The sequence below is a fragment of the Haplochromis burtoni genome, unplaced genomic scaffold, assembly GCF_018398535.1.
Source record: "Haplochromis burtoni strain Fernald_Lab_line unplaced genomic scaffold, NCSU_Asbu1 Contig_47, whole genome shotgun sequence".
Taxonomy (NCBI): domain Eukaryota; kingdom Metazoa; phylum Chordata; class Actinopteri; order Cichliformes; family Cichlidae; genus Haplochromis; species Haplochromis burtoni.
The window spans coordinates 931412-949508 of record NW_024582408.1 but is presented as its reverse complement, the minus strand read 5'-3'; the positions used below and the strand labels follow the sequence as shown (position 1 = coordinate 949508).

Below are 18097 nucleotides of genomic sequence, written 5' to 3'. Positions count from 1 at the left end.
GGCATTAACAAATTCTGGACCTCCCCCCCAGTGAAGTAGTGTGTAGTGGCTGATTACAAATGTACATGCACCAGAACACACCCTCAAGAGTTTTCCATTTATTTGTCTTTATCACAGCTTATAAAGATTTCTAAGGTGTGACACTGCTTCTTGTTGCACCAGCTTGCATTTTAATTTCAAATAAGGTGTGCATGCACAATATAACCCAGAAACTGTCGTTGTGTATTTGTTTTCAGGATTCTCATTAGAAGTACCTATTTCATCATTCTTAGTATTACAGTGACATAATACCATAACAAGAATTGTGATTAATCTCATGGGTTTGTGTATCTAAAGCTCTGAAGCATCAAGTATCAATATGAATGAGTCAACCAAGCAAAGCAGACATATTTCTACTTACAGCTGTTTATTTAGTGATTTTTAATTTCTTGGTATGTAATAAAAATCATCTTGGTGCATTTATTGTGTATGTTTTTTTAACTGATGATCTTATTTAGCTACAGAACCTAGAGAACAATTGCTTCGTTTAAAAGACTATTACAGACGATGAAGTTTTACAGGTTGTTAAATCTCTATGTTGCTGTAACATTCTTCATGTAAGATATCCTTAGTACACGACTACATGAATTACGACTAATCTGACTAACTTTAAACCTACGATTTACAAATAAATGATCTAATTTCCTCTGCGCGTCCTTGACTCGCTAACATAACACAGGTATGCCCTCTTCCAATCCACAACAGACTGAAAATGAAGATGCATTTGTTTGATCCGGACATAGCTGTGTGACAGCCTACCTGGAGAAAGCCTCTTGCCTCGGGGCAAGAGTGTGACACACACACATGCACATGCACATGCACATGCACACACACACAAACACGCTCCAAGGAGGAGTCATGGGGCAAAGGGGAGAGAGGGGGAGGGAGCATGAGAGGAAAGGGAGTGTATCTCTCTCTCTCTCTTACACTGTCAAACACACACACACACGGTGTATGTGAGCAAGACTCACATACACTGACTGCTCGGTTGCGCAGTCAGTATACTGAGGTCTGCTCAGAGAGAGAGAGAGAGAGAGAGAGGAAGAGAAGACAAGAGGCAGAGAACAGCCACTGGTTGCTTCTAGACACTCAAGCTCAAGAAGGGCACAGACAGCCTGACCTATGTGTGGCTCCTCACAAGGCTTTACAGTAAGTCTGCAACATCTGTCTCAGATCATCTTCTTAATTTTTACAGGAATAATATCGATTGTTCTATATTTTCAGCATGTTTAAGAAGAGTTAGACGTTTTTGGCTCGACTTTTCTTTTCTGCATTACGACACTCTCCCACGAAGTGCAATCTCAAAGTGTGCTTTCTAGAGACAGCCCGTTACATGTCGCCCCCGAGCCACAGCTGTGTGCTCTTGACTCATGTCTTGATTTTTCAAAATATATTTTCTGCTGTGTCACTTGGTTCAATGGTTTCGGAGTGAGCTGTCACACTTGTGACAGTCATTCCGAGTCAGCTGTGGTGACACTTCAGAGAAAAAAATATAAGGTGTAACATCATATATAAATCTCGTCTCTTTGAACTTTTATTTGCATTTGAGAATCCGTTGACATTCTTTTGTTATTGCTGCATATATGCCACTGAGTACAGTTTCTACCACTAGTGCTGAAAACAACAAAAAGACGAGCGGTGGGCTTTTTTAATCGCAGCTTACTGACTGTAGATTTATTTATACATAAATGGGGAGAATTTAGATTTTCTATTCCTTGCAGTCGTTCCCTCAGGAGTGAAGTTTTGACTTGACTTTTTATCTCTCATCAGTAAGGAACGTAAGTCACATGAGTGTTTACCATATATTAGCAAGAACCAGGCTTATCTACCACTATCTCAGAGGCAAACTGATGAGTCTACAAAGGAAGAAGTTCTCAGACAACACATCTGAGCGTTGCCTTTTAATCACGAGCCTGCCATCCACTTTTTCACTCTTCTTTATTTCAGTCTGGGAGCCATATCTTTTGTCGCGGCTGAGTTGCCTGACAATCGCAATGTCGTGAGAAGGGAAAGAGTGAAAATAAGGGACAGAAAGAAAAGGAAACAGAGAGTAGAGTGGCACTTCTTCTCTTTGTTTCGACAAGTAAGAGCAGTTGTTTAGGAAAGGGAGCCACTTCGGGGCTGGCAATCAATGAGCAGACGTACTGCTTTTGTGCTTTTGATCAATTGGTGGTTTTTTTGTTTTTCTTTCTTTACATGTGTCTTCATATTATGGGGTTTTTGTGGACTGAAATCAGGCAGATCTCACTCTAGCAGCCCTTCTGTGGCTTTTTAATACGGTAAATAGTCAGTATAGAGTGTTAAGACCTGGCCGACAGCCAAGTCTCAGTCAGTTCGGAGGAAGTCTGGTTGATTCCCTGGTAGTGCGGGTTTCCTTGTGAAAGTGGTCCTGCTTCGGGGCTGACGTGCACAGGAACCTCTGTTATAGCCCCGGGGTTGTATTCTGAGTCACAGGATGTAAAGGACAGAGGGGGCAAACTTGAAGGTTCCACTTTGAAGTTTGTTTGTCCGGTGTTGGCAGTAGACGGGAAGGTTAGTTTCTCTACAGCATCACAACTGCCTCCTTCTCTATATCACACTTCACAATCTGGGACCTACTTTTAGATTCATTCAAAACTCAACTCGATTCTGCATCTGCTGTTTTATGAAAGAAAGGTTTGCCTTCCACCCTGTATAACCAAAATAGCGTTTAATAATAAAATCAGATATAGAATCATAGGGATTTAAGAGCATTTTTCTTTATTTTCCATAGGCCGCCTCTTCATGTACCTCAAACATGTTAACCTCAGAGAAGTCAGCTCAAACTGTGGGTGCCACTGCAGCGATGCCAGGAAAACACGATGTTGATATGACATCATGGAGCGAGGCAGACTTTGAGGAGAACTGCACTTACATCGTGAAGGACCAACCTCTGGAAGGCGAGTCCGAAAACAATTGCAAGACACGAGCTGAGAGATCGTTGCCCAGGAACCTGGCCCTGAAACGCTGCCACGGCTCAGCAGAGGTAACCAAGGCCTTCCGTGTTTGTTCTTTTACAAACAGGCAAGACATTAATGAAGACAAATAGTCCCAGTCCAAATATATCAAAGCAGCTATGTGATGTTTTTAGTAAATGACAATTCTTTGCGTCACTCCAACATCCTTCCATCCTCTCATCTATCCTCCGGTGGGAAGTACTTAACATATTGTTGTCTAATTTGAGCTTTTCCTCTCTGCTATGTGTATGTTGAAGCAAACACAGACACAATAGCCAAGCCTCTGGGCACTCAGCCTGAGGGCTCTATGATTAGTAGTTATCTTAGATTCCCATCCCTTTGTTCCAGCAGAAAATTACACCATTAGGCAAAAACCCATAATATACATAATACCCTAAATGTTCTTCCAGGTAAAATATGTGTCATCTAGCATGGAGAATTATTTCCATCCTCTCATCTATAAATAAGTGAGTGGATAAGGAACTGACAATCATATAGTGTGGTAAATGCATGATAAAAGGTTAACCGCAAAGAACTAGTCATGAAAAGGAAACACTAAATTTCCTCTACAAAAAGTGTAGGGAAGGGAGATCAGAGGAAGTATCCCTGACATCTGCAGTAAAATACCTGCATTTACCACTTTGACCTTCTTATAAGAAATGTCTGGTTGACGCTAAAGAACAGGATACATGACAGTAATCTGTGACACAAGGGCAAGTCAAATGATGCCTTTAGACAAAGTCATTGAATGCAAGGACAAAAATATCTGGATAAACTAAAGACAAAACTGTAGGCCTGAGTCTACAGTGTAAAGATGAAAGAGAAATACACTACCATCGCTTTAGGGCTTTTGCTTTTTGAACATGGAGCTCAAGGTGCTAGTTGGGGTGTGACCATGACACCTTATCCACTCTCCCCCACCCTGGAGGACTGAGACAGAGGACTGAGTTTCACACCTGGTAGTAGCAGAACAAGACTAGTAGTGAAATTTTAATATGGGAGAGAAACTAAAGATAACTTGGTCGATTGGCTTATTAAATATTTAACATGTGAAGGAGAGAAAACATTCAGTCACAACCTCTGAAAATCCTCTCAGCCTGTATATTATAAAATAAGGACAACCTGCTTAATTGCCTTTTTCCACATAAGTGTCTCCAGGGGACAAAAATATTCAGTGAATTGACCAGATTCTTTGGAGGCTGTATTCCAAAGAATCTCATCTATCTTAGGATGTTTTAACAACTAAACGTGCCTTTAACTGCTCGCTCAGATCTTCTGTTTTATTAACTGACCTGCTGTTTGACGATTATGTGCTCTCTTTGTTTAACAGGTGCTTGGGGTGATGACTAAGGAGATCATTCCGAAGGGAACACGCTTTGGCCCTTTGGTGGGGGAGAGCTACACCAACGAAACTCTGCCGAAAGACGCAGACAGGAAGTACTTTTGGAGGGTAAGCAAGCCTCATGTGAGACTCTGCGAACTTAAATGTTAAATTCAACGATGTGCCTTTCAGAACTGTTCACATCCTGTATCTCTGACTGACTGGAGATGCTGCTTTGGCTATGTCGTGGCACGAGTTAGCAAATGTGGTCAACATCTGACATCCTGTCAATGTATGAGTCAAATTTGTCAATGGTCTGGTGTTTTTAAATGCCATTTGCCTTGATAGCTTTCAAAAGTGCATGCACCATATATGTCAGTGTGTTTGCCCGTTCTGTGCGCTTCTGTCTGAGGTCTTTCTCTCTCTCTCACACACACACACACACGCACAAGCACACACAGCTGTTTGGTTTCAGTGACGCAGCGGTTCTCCTGTGTCTTCGCTTCTCACAGTAGTGGTATCACTGCCAGTAAATACACCATACACATGTCCGCACTTCTCCAAACTAACAAACTCTCACACTGACTAAGCAAGGAAGTGGCTTCAAGCCTGAGAACTGTTTATGTTACACATTCAGCAGCATCAGGGCATCTTCCATTGCACACATGCTCCTGAGTAATTCTATAGCATACACTCAGCAACCTTGACATCATGCAACTCCAAACAAAATTTTGCAACAGTCTGACAATTTGTTAATAATACAGCCATGACTCAAGCTACAGCACAGAAAGAACACTTTTGTACAATCGCAGAGGAAGGGAGGAGGTGAATAACTTCACCGTGAATGTAACAGGTGAGAGTAAGGAGTGGGTGAAACAGTATACCCAATACTACAATCCAGTCATACAGAGAAATTCTTTTTGAGTGTTCCCTTTGTAACTCATATTGTGTGCTGCAAAGACTTGCGCCTATCCAACATGAAAGAAATTACAGCATTTACCATAAAGGTGCGAGGAAACTGTGACTTCATGGTTTCAGGTTCACTTCTAATAATCAAGTGAATTATTTCTGATCTCTTGTTCTGCTCACGCTATAGGTCTTCTCAGAGGGGCGCTTACACCACATTCTGGATGGGCTGAATGAAGAGCGGAGCAACTGGATGCGTTACGTCAATCCAGCATGCTCTGTGGAAGAGCAGAACCTGGTTGCATGCCAGAGTGGCTTGGACATCTTTTTCTACACCACCAAACGACTTCAGCCAGGCCAGGAGCTTCTGGTGTGGTACTGCTCTGAGTTTGCCCAGCGTTGTAACTACCCTCCACTGGGACAGCTGGCTATCGACAAAAACGGTGAGTGCGTGTGTTTTTGTGTGTGTTGTCAATTTAGGAATGCGCAAGGACCGAGTGCTGCTGAAGTCAACAGAAACTAACACGGTGCCCACGCATCGAGACGTATCTGGTTTGTTCTGTCATTGTGAAGTAAGGCCCCCAGTCAAAACGCCAGCCGACTGACACACTCTTTGTGTACGTGTTTAAGAACTTACTCCGTCACACCCATAGCTCCTTTGTTGACGCAGAAGACAAAGGAGGATAGTGGAGACTTGAAAGCAGAGAAGAGCTGTCTCCAGGTGCAGCAGCAGTACTGGCGTAAGATGAGACCAATTTCAGGATTTTAAGCAATGTTTCAGTTTCCCTTTTAAACTCCCACATAGAAGGCTGCCGGCAGCTCATTCAGCCAGACAGCATTTGGCATTCATTCACAAACAGTAGGAATGTGCATGCTAGCAGAAAGACCACGCAGAAAAATACTAATTCAAACACAGTCACAAAAAGAGGCCGCTAGAGGTGCTGATGGCACTCTGGCACGACACCCTTTATTTATTTGGTTCTTAAGGAGGAAGCGAGGTAGGAATTTCTCTACTGACTACTTGAACTTCCTGACAAGGTGACCTGCTGACAGATTGATATCTCACTCAGTTTTGGCTGTTTGTTTGCTGAGAGCTGGCCTCCCTGGAGTGGGGGCAGGGTAACCTGGGAGTGAACAAAAGATAAGAGATGTGCTGTTTGTGTGGGTTGTGGGTTAATTGTGTCTAAAAGTAGGTGAAATGTACATGCAAACCAATGTATTTGGTCTTCCTCTCTGTTGTCGGTTTGAGTCCCTTGCTTATTCTGTGGTAAAGTCAGTGAAGCAGTACCTTTTTACCTAGATGAAATGCAAATTTCAATCCAGATTTTCAATCCAATTTATAAAATCGTTTCTATCTGTTTGGGAGCTGTAGTTTATTTGTCACTTCCAAATGACAAGTTGATTTTTGTCTCCTGTACACTGTGTATCCTGTCTGTCTTGTGACAGAAAATACACCTTCAACTGCCCAGCCCTCTAATGCAAATAGCACACTGTATCCACTGACTCTTGCTCTCTGTGCTATCTGTATCATGATCAGATCCCCATTGTTTCATTTCTGGTGTCCACTTTAACAGAGTGCAAAGGTCAGGGACATTCAAACAGTTGCATCTGATAAAAAAAAGTGCATCTCCTGAAGTTTAAAGTAAATTGTTTGGCTAGCGTAGGTACTTTTGAAAGCAAACGTGCATAGTGATTAAGAAAGAAAACATACAACACGTGTGCTTGATAAGACGAATATGTGCTTGTATGGCTGCATGTGTCAGTTAGTTGAACGATGATAATGTTACATCTAGTCTATGTTAAGAAATCAGTTTCATGTCTCTGATGATCTTTCTCTATTGCTTATCTGTCTAACAGAACAGAGTCCAGCGAAGAAGACAACAAGGAAACGAGGTCATACGGTCTCTGAAATCCTACAAGACGACCTCTCCAAATCCCCTTCTACCTGCATCAGACGTGTGGACAGTTTTTTGCCTCAGACAAATGTCTCAGCAGATTTTCCTTTATGTCCCAGTGTTGTCTACCCACCTCAGCCTATCTCCAAATCTATGCATGCTAATAGATATGCATTTCTACCACCTCTGCCATCCTGTAGCCCTCCAGCTGCCAAAAGGCCAGCACTAAGCATTCCTGTCCCTACTAATGTCCACTTTGCCTTTCAGCACAGTCAAGGCCCTCCCGTAGCAAAGCCTTACCAAGATCCCTGTATGCCCGATATTGCTAATTCTACTCTAATGCACGGCCCCTATCTACTGCCCCACTACTCACTTGGCCTTCTACCTCATTCATATCCATTCTATCGTGAACAACTGAAACCTCACTTGGCAGTCTCACCCCATGTATCGCCCTTTCACAACTATGCACATTTTCAATCGCCTTTAACCAGTGGTTGCAAAGACTTGACACGTGCACTTTCTGATTCCAAACCAGACCTCTTTCTTTCACCAATCCGTGAGCACAGAGACAACAAGGACCTCATATCCAAAAGAAGAGCCTACCTCAGCATACCCTCACACGACCTCAGAGATTTCAAACACTCCCCTCCCACCAACGTTCACACAGACCTCGCTGTGCCTGCCACATCCACCGCCTCATCTATGGTCACTAAAATCCGTGAAGCACAGCCGTCTCTCACACCTGGAGGATGCTCGCCGCAAGAGGGAATGGCAGCCTCCTCAAACTGCCTCCCTTCCAATTTTACCTCTGCCACTCAAAGTGAAGCTGAGGATACAATGGACCTAAGCAAGACAAAGCAAAGTGGGCAGACAATTGGCTACAAGACCCTGTCTTACCCTCTGATGAGGCAGAATGGAAAGATCCGATATGAATGCAACATCTGTGGAAAGGTCTTTGGGCAGCTGTCTAACCTTAAGGTTAGTTGCTCTTCCACACATTAAAGCAGTGCGAAAGAAAATGACAATGACAATGACACCAGTTGAATACAGTGACTGGAGTATAGTATAATTGAATTAACCAGTTCCTCTGATTTCCTGAGTTTGATCGATAACAAATAAATTATCATATCTCCGACATCTTCTCAGGTTCATCTGCGAGTACACAGCGGGGAGCGTCCCTTCAGGTGTCAGACCTGCAATAAGAACTTCACGCAGCTAGCACACTTGCAGAAACACTACCTGGTTCACACAGGAGAAAAGCCCCATGAATGCAAGGTAAGGCTGCAGCTGTCGGAAATTGCTGGAAAGCATTAGACGCCTTATATCACTCTCGTAATAAATACGTAGGTGGACTAAAGGTTTGTACGTCAGAAACAAAACATTGAAACATCGCAGAGGTTATGTGACTAAGAACAAAATAAAGACTCATACAGAGATTCCCTTCTGCTGTGTTTTTACATAGGTGTGCCACAAGCGATTCAGCAGCACTAGTAACTTGAAGACCCACCAGCGGCTACACTCAGGTGAGAAGCCTTACCATTGCAAGCTCTGCCCTGCTCGCTTTACTCAGTTCATCCACCTCAAACTCCACAAGCGCCTCCACACTGGCGAGCGACCACACCGCTGTCCTCACTGCCCCTGTTCCTATCTCCATTACTGCAGCCTCCAAGTGCACCTCCAAGGCTTCTGCCCACTCTTGCCCCTGGCCTCACACAGATACTCGTCAGAGGAGCTATGTCGAGTTAACTCTGAGATTGAGAGGTTTGACATGAGTGAGGCGGCAGAGGAGCTTGAAGCCATGGCTGCAGAGGTTGATATGGACAAGGGGAATGTTACCGACCTAATACAGAAGATAGAGACCCGTGTCTCGGGCCACCGGGATGCTGACAGAGGGGAGGCTGAGAGAACCAACTACAAATCAGCAAAAGAGCGCTCGGGTGTTCAGCTGCATCACAGCAGTCCTGTACCTCTTCATCCAGCCAGCATCAAGCTGGAGTCAAGCTGCATATCAGAGCCCTAAGACAGCCCTGCTAATCCATCCATATAATCCTTACAGGTCAACTCAGCAGCTGTCTGTTACTGCCCTATTTGAAGTAAAGCCTTATCTCAATCATGGATTTCCTAGCCTATACTCTACGTAGACCACAGCATGTGAAAAATCTAGACTTAACCAGCCTGGCCTGGAAAAAGTGACTTTTTTTTATTAAATGTATAGATCTTTGTTAATTTATTCAATTACTTTTAATCTAAAATGTACAAAAAAACAACACATTTTTTGATATTTTGATTTTTATATCTCTGGAATGTCTTGATGGAACAACTACACATGTGATTATGCATTAAAAATAACAAAGATGTTTGCTTTAAAATGTGTTTTTTAGCATGAGACTGAATGTTTCTGTTTGTGTATGTATGCGTAATTGTGTCCCGTGATTCACGTAACTATTACTGTACAAGCATGACTTCATATGTAAGTGGGTTAAGCACTGAAATGACAGCAAAAAGAAACCTCAACTTGCCTTCTGGGTGAGTATACAGTTCTGAATCGGAGTTGCAGATAAACATCCTGTTATGAGTCTTGGGATACTCACAACCAGTAAATACCAACCCGTCATCATGGAAGGAAAAACAAAACAAAACACACACACACACACAAAATTGAACAAGATTATCTTCATGATCAATATCCTGTGAATAATTTTATACACGTATATCTATATTTGAGTTTTGGTATTAGGCAGTTGTCAGACATTTCACCCACACTGTGTGACTCCACAGTTTTAGTAAGACATATAAATAAATTAAAACTCAAACAAAGAGAACAAAACAGACTTAAGATGACTACTTTTATTCACAATGAACGCTGATTCGTACAGCGCAGGCTTGTGAATAAAACTGCAACCATATCTCTATATTAACAGAGCTATACTTGCTATACTCAAGAATTATTACAGGATTTTCTATCCAGTATCCTTCTGTGGTTCTTTTACTACAACCTAAAATAGTGTAGTTGTGGAAAAGGTTAAAAAAAAGTGCCAATTTATGCGAGTGATGATGAGGTAATGGGGCTCTTGTAAACTGCTCTGGAGCTTTTTCTCCATTTAAGAAAGTAAATTAAAGAAGTGGTGGGTCAAGTAGGTGTCATTAATGGCTTTCAAAATGACACAATCGTGACACAGTCCTCGAAATATGGGGCGTAGAACTACTGTAAGTGGTGCATGAACTATTAAAGAAAGACTCCAGCTGTTGTCATGACCTTCAATTAATTGAAATTAAATCTTCCTTTTTATTCAGTGTTTATTATTTAAAACTTGATTTTACCAGAAAGCCCCATTAGATTAAAACCTGTTGGGGGTTTTTTCAAAATGACAAAAAATTGTTAAAACAAATAACATGAATGCACATAAAGTAGAAAATAAATAAATAAATAAATAAATAAATAAATAAAGCAAGTCAGAGTCAACAAGTAACACAAGTCCTGCTTATGAATAGCAACTGCAGTCTTCTTCCACAGAAGTCGTTATCTTAGGGCTAAACATTCGGATTTGGTGTACTCTTAAGGTTAAGTCACGATCAAGTGCCAAAATAGAAAACACTATTCGGCCTAGACAGCGTTAACACACATAATATGGGAGCTTTTTCTGCTTTTGGCCCCTTGAAACCCGATTATAAAGGACACAGAGATGTGCACCGGTGTGATGTGGGGGATGAACTTTATTTATTGTTCTAAAGTCGGGCATGGCAGACAAAAAACGCACCAGAACCACAGCTGTAAACAGCGCTCACCGTGACCTGCGACCTCCACATGCGAGGAAATTCACGCTCAGATCAGTCTGCCGTCTATCACCAGTCTACCAAGTAAGATGCAGCACCGCCGTCACAAAAGATTTGAAGAAATAGACCGTGATGCAGAAGAGGTTTCCACGGTGGAGGGAGGAGAGGCTCGCTAAACTGATGCACCTTTAAACCGTGCTGTGACGTCAGATATTTTGACAGGGGGCAGGCAGCGGGAGAAGAAGAAGAAGAAGAAGAAGAGGAGGAGAGCGGATGTACCAAGCGGGGGCCAAAGGATGCCCAGGATAATGTCATCGGTGTGTCCTCCTTCACACCTATCCGCATCATGATAAACGCCGCAGGAGCGGTCGCCCGCAGGATACCGTCGGCGGCGCGGCGGAGCGGGTGCTGGATAGCGTGGTGCCAGGCGGTCCTGCTCGCCGTGTCGGGGCTGGTTATTGTGGCCGAACGGAGCGCTCGTAAGTGGGGATTCCAAGCGCTAGCGTGCTGCTAGCTTGCTTGCCGTGTTGAAACTCAACCTCGTGGAAAATAGATGTTGGGTTTTCTTTTTCTTTTCTTTTGCCATAATGTGATTGAAAATGATGCTACGTGCTGGAGCCGTCTCAGCTGCGGCCGTACTTCACGTTAGAAGAAGCACATTTGGGAGATCCTATGGCACAGCCGTTAGTACTGAACGGGAAAACATAGCTGAATTCCGTGTGCACTGCAATCCAATATCGGCGTTGGTTAGTCCACCTTTGTTGGCCAAACTGGGCCCCCCGAGACCTCCTGTGATCGTAAAACAGGATAACACAGCCTATTAGTTATTGAATTTAACTAGTGACTTTAATTAAGTGTTACTAAATTGCCGTCGCTGATCAATATTCGCATAATGCCCAACTTTTAAATTATAATTCTCCACCTTACGCCTCCCCCAAAATATGATTGAACACAATAAACACTTGTTTTTCCCAAGTCATTTTTTGCACATCTAGGATCTGTATTGAAAACAAGGTGCAGCACAGCGTTATGATTTCCTGACTGTGCAGATCAATGGGGCAAGGTCAGGACACCAGGAGGATACCTGGATGCGTACAGAGTGTGACTTTGTCTTCAGCAAGTATATCATTACCAGAAGATAAAAATACTGTGCTGCTGCCTGAGCTTCACACTTTAGACATTCTGCCATAATTAAAAATTTAAAAAGTGAATGCGTGCATAAATGAATGGCTATTTAGATTATCAGTAGAGTGGCACATTGATAAAGCTGTACCAGTGAAGCTAAGAAACAGCTAATGGCTGTTTTAAAGTGGTGTGGAATGACTCTGGTGTCTTTTCTGTCAGCTTGCGCCATCCCATTAGAAGATATCATTGTGCATCTGGGTGTTTGTTCTTTTTCTGTGTGTGTTTGTGTGTCAGTGATCTACTGTATAGGGTTTTACCTTTGGAATGAGGAGACACAGTGGGCAGGCCTCACACTTGGCCTCTTTCTACCGGGGACAGCAGTTCAGCTGCTAAGTGTGAAGTGGTACTATGATGATGGTGATGACAGGCGATGCTACCTCTCTGTTATACACATCCTGCACTTGGGCATCTTCAAAAGGTAAGCTCGTTTTTTCCATTCGATGTGCTTTACGTAGATACATTACAAAAGCAGACTATGTTTATAGAATGTAATAATTTTTAGTTTTTGTTAAAGTACAGGGCAAAAAAACAAAAAAATTCACATCACTCTGAAACCTTACTGAGTCGGTTATATTTTATGCCTCCTCTGGTTTTTGTCTCCATCTTCTGGCAGGTTGTGGGACTGCATGAGGTCTGTGCTGCGCATGCAGGGCTCAGTGGCTGATCTGGGAGCTGCTGTTATGCAGCAGGCAGATGTTGCTGCCCTTTGGCTGCTGGAAGCCCTTGTCCTCACGCTGCCTCAGAGCCTGCTGCAGGCGTACATCGTGGTGTCTACTGATGTGGGCATCGCATCACCAGGTAATTTTATGTTCAGTTGAATCACGGGATCCGTGTGATGTTTATGGCCTGTAACTTGTTATATTACATTTTTTTTATGCATGTTTTATCTACAGTGGCGTATTGCTGTGGCTTGTGTGTGCTGTCTATTGCGTGGGCCCTGGTGCTGTACAGCCGAGCCTGCTGTCTGATAAGACCAGGCCACCTGGCCATGCCTCCAGCAGCCCTGCTGTGCCAGCTGGTGTGGAGGGCATGCATGCTGGGTGCCAGGGTGACCTGCCTCACATTCTTTGCCAGAGTTTTTAATTGGTGGGTTTGTGGAGTAGCAGGTGAGCACTGAGAAGCGACTTTTATTTTGTTAAGACACTTGAAAGCCGGAGAAAGTGCACAGTTATATTAAACTAGTACATTACATTAAAGGGTACAGGAGACTCAATGACTAGTACACGCACAGATTTCCATGTGAAATTCCTTTGAGCTTAAAAAAAACCATTTTCTATTAACTCACATTTAACCACTGAGTTATGTAATTATCCTCAGAGCACTGTGACATGTCCTCTTGATCCAGTTTTCTGTTTCGCCTCTGCATCAGCGTTGCACACTGTATATGGATCCTGTGTTGCACTTGTAGACCTTCTATTCTATTTTTATGTTGACCTTCAGGTTTTCACTGGCTCACGGCCTCCTTTTGGCTGGTATCACAGCAACCAGACATCTGCACCGGCCCCTGGTGTTGGCGTGCTTTTAATGGCGTCATGGGGCTCATCCACGTCTTCCTCTTCCTCAACATCAAAGATGGACCCTCGCGCTTCCGCATGGCCAGTTTTTATGCAGTACGGCACGAGTTAAAGTTATTATTCTTCAACTTTTCTTTTTTTTTTCTGTTTTCATTATGTTGTTTTGTGCAGCTTTGTCTCATCTGCCTACTCACAGGGCAGCAGGGACAAACAGATATAGATACATAAGTTTGCAGTGTCATCCTCACCTCTGTGTGCTAAGCCCACAGTGACGTAAAGCTGTCTACAGATGACTGATGGTGCGACCTTCTCTCCTTCTTCAGTTCATGCTTGTAGAGAACGCCACTCTGCTGCTGGCCGCCTCTGACTTCCTGAGCGAAGCATCATGGGACAGCATGACCCTTCCCACCACTGTGCTGTGTGGCTTTCTCCTCGGTGAGTCATTTGTTTCTAGAGAATTTGCTGTTTGTATTGGGAGATTAGTCATAGTTAGAATAATGTCACACTGTTTATTAGTTTCTGTCATACCTAAGTGATAAATCCCCCCGTGTTTATTCACAAATTCTTAGAGGTATTGTTGTACAACAAACATAGCTACCGATATGCTGCCCTACTTGCAATACTCTTTATATGTGAGATTTTACTGTGCAAGATATTGTAAATCTCTTTATCTGAATACGTAAGAGTGGAGATGGGATCGTAAGAAGGCAAAAAATAAGTGAAACCTTGAATTTTGTGTGTGAGGTTGATATGCACGATAGAATTAATATAGTAACAGCCAGAGTGGCTGTTGTGATCTCTGCTGCAGCCTCCCTCTGTGATTCAGACTGTGCAGTCAGCTAATTGCTTGTGAAAGACCAAAACATACCTGGGCCACTAAAATCAATATTTCCTATTCCTTTGCTTCTTAGGTGCTACCTCTCTTGTCCTATACTACCGGTTCCTGCACCCCAAGTCCACAGAGATCTCCCAGGGAACAAACCACAACCACATGGGCAGTACATGCATAGAACAAGGGGAGTCCTCCTTCTCTCTTGGGGACAAAAGTTTGCCAGCTCATTCTATTCAAAACCATGGCAGCTTCTCCCTCTCAGGTGTTGCTGGTTCTCTGCTGGAGCATCCAGGGAACTGCGGGGGCAGGCCTAACAGCTCCTGTCCGTGTTACCACCACCACTGGCTCTTGATCCGCCTTGCTCTGAAAACAGGAGATCTTGGTAAAATCAACAGGGCGTATGGGGCTGGGGGAGCAGCGGCCGTACTAGACATAGAGGAGTACAACCAAGAATTTAAAAGTAACGAGGGCATCACAATTACAGCTGGAGGAAGCTGTGAGGGTGTCTCCACCTCCGAGTCTCAGGGGAAAGGTCTGGCACCCCTCTCGGACTGTAAAGACGAGTTCCAGAGCGTAAGCGAACCCACGTCGACTGAACAACCGGAAGAAGACGACAGTCTGGAGATGGAGAGCCCGATGGAGTCGCCCACATCGGATTTCAAACGCAGCTCACCAGAGGGTAAATCAATGTTTGGAGACAGCCCAGAGCCCTATTTCTGCCCTACAGAATCAAGTTCAACCTTATACTTCAGCGCCGATCCCCAATCTCCAAGCAGCGCCAGTAACCCCCGTTTGGACCGGGACCTTGGGGCTCTGGAGCAAGGCGTTCGCCTCAACTCAATCCCTAGTGATCCAGCCCTTCACAGAGATGTCCGTGGACTCATGGGCCGGGTTGGACCACGATGTATTTCCACCCCTAAATTGGACTCAGGGGTGTTAGACTCCCCTTCCAGTGTCCCTCATCTTAAAGGTCCAAGAAAGCAGCTCATATTGTCCCGAAGGGATGAGGATGAAAACTTTTAGCTTACATGTGACAGAATCAGGGAAGAAGTAAAAACGTATCCAACATTAAAGGAGTACACCAGCTTTTAAAGGGAGTGCTTTTTCAGCAGTCCAGCATTGTAGAATTAGAAAGCTGGCAGTAATTTCTCCTTTTGTCTATACACATATATTTAGTACACTGTGGGGCGTATGCAACAATTGTGGAATAATCCTCTCAAAGCATAAACGATTTTTCTACAAAAGCATTCCTTTGCCCAAAAGCCGGACACAGAGTAATGCCTTCAGTAGAGCTCATTTACCACAAAGGTTGTGTGTAGAACTCAGACACACCTTCTGCCTGATGTTCAGCTGGCATTTTCATTCTTTTGGTCACAGTGAACTTAAGCCTCAAGAATAATAACAATTATACTGTGCAACAAAATGAACACCGGTCGGTCAAGACCGAAACTACGTAATAAGGAAGTAGGCATTAGTTGTATCAATAAACATCATCAAGTACACAGATGCTTCATGATCTTAAAACGGGGGATGATCTCTTTAATACGCACTAAAACTGCTGTTACTCATGTCAGTTGCCAGCAGCTATGAAAATAGAGAAACTAATCCTGTATCTTTCAATGGCCGGAGTGTCTGACCTCTGAATCATAACCATCTCACTATAAGCCAGAGCCTTTTGGCTTCCTAAAAGCACAAATATCTTCTGTATCATATGTCTGTTGCTGTGATGCTGTGATTTTTTTTTTTCTTCTTCTTTTTTTTATCAAAAAAACAAAACAAAAAACTGACACTTTGACTCTCAGATAGGTTATCTTTTGTATGATGTTAACAGGCATCGCTTTGAGCAGGGCTGGTGTGTGGGCCTAGGGAAACTGTTTGATGTGTTGATTTACATGTTGACCATGTAATTGCGGAACTGTTTTTGCAATTTACGTTTTGTTGGAAATGAAACAATGTCTCAGGCACTAACGTCTCAAAGCTTTCATATGTTCTGCAACAAAGTGAAAAGATGCTTATGAGATATTTGTGGTGATTTTTTTTTTTTTTTTTTTGTATGTGCTCTTGATTACTATTGGCAGGGGCCAAATGTACTTTGCCCCTTATTGTGTTCTGTAACAGGATTAAAGTCCACTAACAAAGCAGTGAAATTATGCTTGGTTTTCTCTCATGCCCAGCTGACTGCCTATATGACATTTTGAACTGTGAAGTGTAAAGCCACTGGTGGCTCTGAATAAGCAATAAATACAGTACATGTTTAGGTGAGTGGAGTGAAGATGTGTCGAGTGTTTTATTCTTTTGAGCAAAGTACGGTGATGTGCAGTCTTGACCCAACCATCACTTAGTATTTATTGAAACATGCAAACATCCATGGAAATATAGTATATAAAGTGGGGAAAGAACTCGTTTTTTTACAGTTCTAATCACCTTTGAAGTTAACATTTGAGATGGCCAGCTATCTTAGGCAAGCTTTCTTAGAATTTAGGTTCCTGAAGGAGACTTCAGAAATAGTTCTCCGGGCTTCTTGAAGGACATTCAAAGCTCTTCTTTGGATGTTGGCTGCCTTTTGTTCCGTTTTATGTCAAGATGATCCCACACTGCTAGTGTTTTATTGTGTTTTTTTCTGTCCAGTTATGCTTTTATTGCACTGAAAGTGTGTTTGAGATCATTGTCATGCTGAAAAATTAAGCTCTTGCCAATCAGATGCTTTCTAGGATTGCATAGTAAATCATTATCGGTATTTTTCTGTGTTCAAAATTCTTTTGACAGGATCTCCAACACCACTGAGTAAAATACAGCCCGAAATCATGACAGAACCTCCACCATGTTTTACAAATGGCTGTAGACACTGTAGGCTGTAGGCTTCAAGTAAGTAATTCTTTATTTAAAAAGCCATCCCTTGACACAGCTGTTTAGCTAATTATAGGCCAATCACCAACCTTCCTTTTATCTCAAAAGTTCTTGAGTCAACGAACTGAAAGGAATGGTTTATTTGAAGAGTTTCAGTCAGGTTTCAGAATGCCTCACAGTACAAAAACAGCATTAATGAAGGTAACAAAAGATCTTATGGTCCCTGACAGTGGATCTCATCTTTGTGCTTGTCCTGGTAGATCTCAGTGCTGCATTCAATACAGCTGACCGTAATAATTTATTACAGTGATTAGAGCATGCTTTAGGTATTAAAGTGGTTAGAATCATATCTATCTAATAGTCTCCAATGTGTTCATGTAAATGGAGAGTCATCTTTACACAATGACGTATATGTTTCTGTAGGCAGTATCACTAGAAGGCATAGCATATGTTTTTACTTCTATGCATATGATAGCCAACTTTATCTATCCACGAAGCCAGATAACACACATAGATTACTTAAACTGCAGGAATGTCTTAAAGACATAAATACCTGGATGACCTTGAATTTCCTGTTCCTATATTCAGATAACACTGAGGTTATTAAACTCAGCCCTAAAACGCTTTGAAATATGGTGCGTAACATGATGCTTACTCTAGATGGCATTACGTTTTATTGCTTCTTTTATTGTTTCTTATATTGTTGCAATTTTAATGTGTTTGTCCGAAAGAGTTGTGTTTTGTAAAGAGACATCAAATCTCAATGGGCATACCTGTATAAATAAAGGTTAAAAAAACAAAAAGAAAAA

The 18097-nt window shown here is 42.7% G+C and overlaps 2 protein-coding genes across 3 annotated transcripts; both read left to right on the top strand.

The window, feature by feature from the left end:
- The first annotated feature begins 978 nt into the window (after window positions 1-978).
- On the top strand, window positions 979-10880 carry prdm1c (PR domain containing 1c, with ZNF domain). Of its 2 annotated transcripts, XM_042220350.1 has the most exons (8): window positions 979-1188; window positions 2792-3043; window positions 4345-4464; window positions 5432-5684; window positions 7099-8114; window positions 8283-8411; window positions 8599-8659; window positions 8799-9042. In XM_042220350.1, exons 1-8 carry the CDS (start codon window positions 1162-1164, stop codon window positions 8906-8908), a joined length of 1968 nt encoding a protein of 655 aa, XP_042076284.1. In that variant the 5' UTR covers window positions 979-1161; the 3' UTR covers window positions 8909-9042. The 2 variants fall into 2 exon arrangements, with proteins under 2 accessions (XP_042076284.1, XP_005921667.1); XM_005921605.2 differs by having other exon boundaries at window positions 980-1188; window positions 8599-10880.
- A 275-nt stretch (window positions 10881-11155) lies between these two features.
- xkr5a (XK related 5a) lies at window positions 11156-16713 on the top strand. Its single transcript, XM_005921607.3, has 7 exons — window positions 11156-11389; window positions 12330-12513; window positions 12709-12893; window positions 12989-13201; window positions 13536-13705; window positions 13933-14044; window positions 14521-16713. The coding sequence occupies exons 1-7, from the start codon at window positions 11257-11259 to the stop codon at window positions 15462-15464; spliced, it is 1941 nt and encodes a 646-aa protein (XP_005921669.1). The 5' UTR covers window positions 11156-11256; the 3' UTR covers window positions 15465-16713.
- The last annotated feature ends 1384 nt before the right edge of the window (window positions 16714-18097 follow it).

What these genes read in the sequence shown, in the direction of transcription:
- xkr5a (XM_005921607.3), top strand. Translation starts at nt 11,257, where the DNA reads ATGATAAACGCCGCAGGAGCGGTCGCCCGCAGGATACCGTCGGCGGCG. An exon ending in CACTTGGGCATCTTCAAAAG is followed by an intron (nt 12,514 to 12,708) that starts GTAAGCTCGTTT and finishes ATCTTCTGGCAG; the next exon opens with GTTGTGGGACTGCATGAGGT. An exon ending in GTGGGTTTGTGGAGTAGCAG is followed by an intron (nt 13,202 to 13,535) that starts GTGAGCACTGAG and finishes GTTGACCTTCAG; the next exon opens with GTTTTCACTGGCTCACGGCC.
- prdm1c (XM_005921605.2), top strand. Translation starts at nt 1,162, where the DNA reads ATGTGTGGCTCCTCACAAGGCTTTACA. An exon ending in GCTGCCACGGCTCAGCAGAG is followed by an intron (nt 3,044 to 4,344) that starts GTAACCAAGGCC and finishes TTTGTTTAACAG; the next exon opens with GTGCTTGGGGTGATGACTAA. An exon ending in GGCAGCTGTCTAACCTTAAG is followed by an intron (nt 8,115 to 8,282) that starts GTTAGTTGCTCT and finishes ACATCTTCTCAG; the next exon opens with GTTCATCTGCGAGTACACAG.